General features: G+C 61.8%; 1 protein-coding gene across 4 annotated transcripts in view; it reads right to left on the reverse strand.

Annotated features, from left to right (window-relative positions):
- The window catches only part of FXYD2 (FXYD domain containing ion transport regulator 2), an 11,893-nt gene that overhangs the window by 1,805 nt on the left and 8,833 nt on the right, over positions 1 to 1,255 (reverse strand). For all 4 annotated transcript variants that reach the window (XR_824361.1, XR_824360.1, XM_010830397.1 and 1 more), the window contains 2 exons: positions 1,198 to 1,236; positions 930 to 1,004 (listed from right to left, as the gene is read on the reverse strand). Coding sequence is in view for 2 of the 4 variants with exons in the window: in XM_010830397.1 (XP_010828699.1) it covers positions 930 to 1,004; positions 1,198 to 1,236 (114 nt within the window). In the remaining 2 variants the exon portion in view is untranslated. The remainder of the gene's footprint in view (positions 1 to 929; positions 1,005 to 1,197; positions 1,237 to 1,255) is intronic.

Raw genomic sequence — 1,255 nt, forward strand, 5'->3', positions numbered from 1 at the left:
GGGGGGGGGGGGGGGGGGGGGGGGGGGGGGGGGGGGTGCAGCATCTAACACGCCCATTAGAATCCCAGGACTTGGAAGGAGATGTGCTACATTCTGCATCTTCTTTTCACCGGCGTGTTTCTGAGTATTTTTCTTCTGGTTGCACCAGTCCGCAAGCATTTATTAAGCCCCTGCTGTGTGCCTTTTGGGGCCGGTTAAGGCAAAGAGCTTTCTCTCCGCTAGAACACCCCATACCTACACTACTCCCTTGGCTGTCGCGTCTTTGACTGCCAGCCCTAACCTTGTGAGACAAGAGGGATCATCCCCATTTAACAGATGAGCAAACTAAGGCCCAGGGAGTAAGGGATCCACAGTAAACCAGCAGGGAGCCTAAGACCTTGGGCTGCCAGGGGTGCTTGCCTTCCCACAGCAGGCCGGGGTCGGGGTGAGGTGCTTCGGAACCCACTCTGCTTCCGATCTGGCGGCGGCACCTCAGGCAGGCTGCTGCACCTACCACTGCGGGTCTGGTTTTTTCATTTGGAAAGTGGCGACAGTGGCGGCCATCCCTCAGTTTGCCAAGAGGATTAATGGGTCAAGAAAGCGCTCAGTTCTGGGGGAGGGAGCGTCCAGTGGAGGCTGGTTCCCTCCCTTCCCCTGCCGCAAGGGCACTGGAGCCTCCCGGGGCCAGCGGGAGCCAGTTCCCCATCTCGGCGGCACCCCTCTGGTCCACTAGAAGGCGCACTCGGGGGAAAGGGCATCTCCTGGGTGGTCTGGGGACCAACAGCCCCCTCTGCATCAGGTTCTCACATCCTCTGTGGGAGAGGCGAGGGCGCCCGGGAAGGGGGTAAGAGAGAGGCTCTCCCCTCCCCACCCGGGAAGTCAGTGTGCTCAGCGGCTTTGAGGAGCTGTGCCCCCCTCAGCAGCCCCTTATACAGGACGGCCCCACTTACTGAGGATGATGACGAGCCCCACGATGAAGGCCAGGGCGGCGAAGATCAGGCCCCCATTGCGGACGGTCTCGTAGTCTGGGGAAGGAGAGGGCGGGGAGGTGGGATGGGTGACCCCAGACCCTTCCCCTAGCCCCACAGTAATAACTCAGGAAGATGGGGCACATGACCCAGGGCTGGGAGAGGCCAGGAACTGTGGATGCGTGGTGGTGGGTTTGGGGTGGGGGGGCGGATCACTCAGGAAGGGTGGGAGGGGGCCCGCCAGACTCACCGTAGTAGAATGGGTCCTCGTTCTCCTTGGGACTGCCACCTGAGAGCCAGTGGGGGGG

Source organism: Bison bison, unplaced genomic scaffold, assembly GCF_000754665.1.
Source record: "Bison bison bison isolate TAMUID 2011002044 unplaced genomic scaffold, Bison_UMD1.0 scf7180017864518, whole genome shotgun sequence".
In the NCBI taxonomy this organism is placed as follows: Eukaryota; Metazoa; Chordata; class Mammalia; order Artiodactyla; family Bovidae; genus Bison; species Bison bison.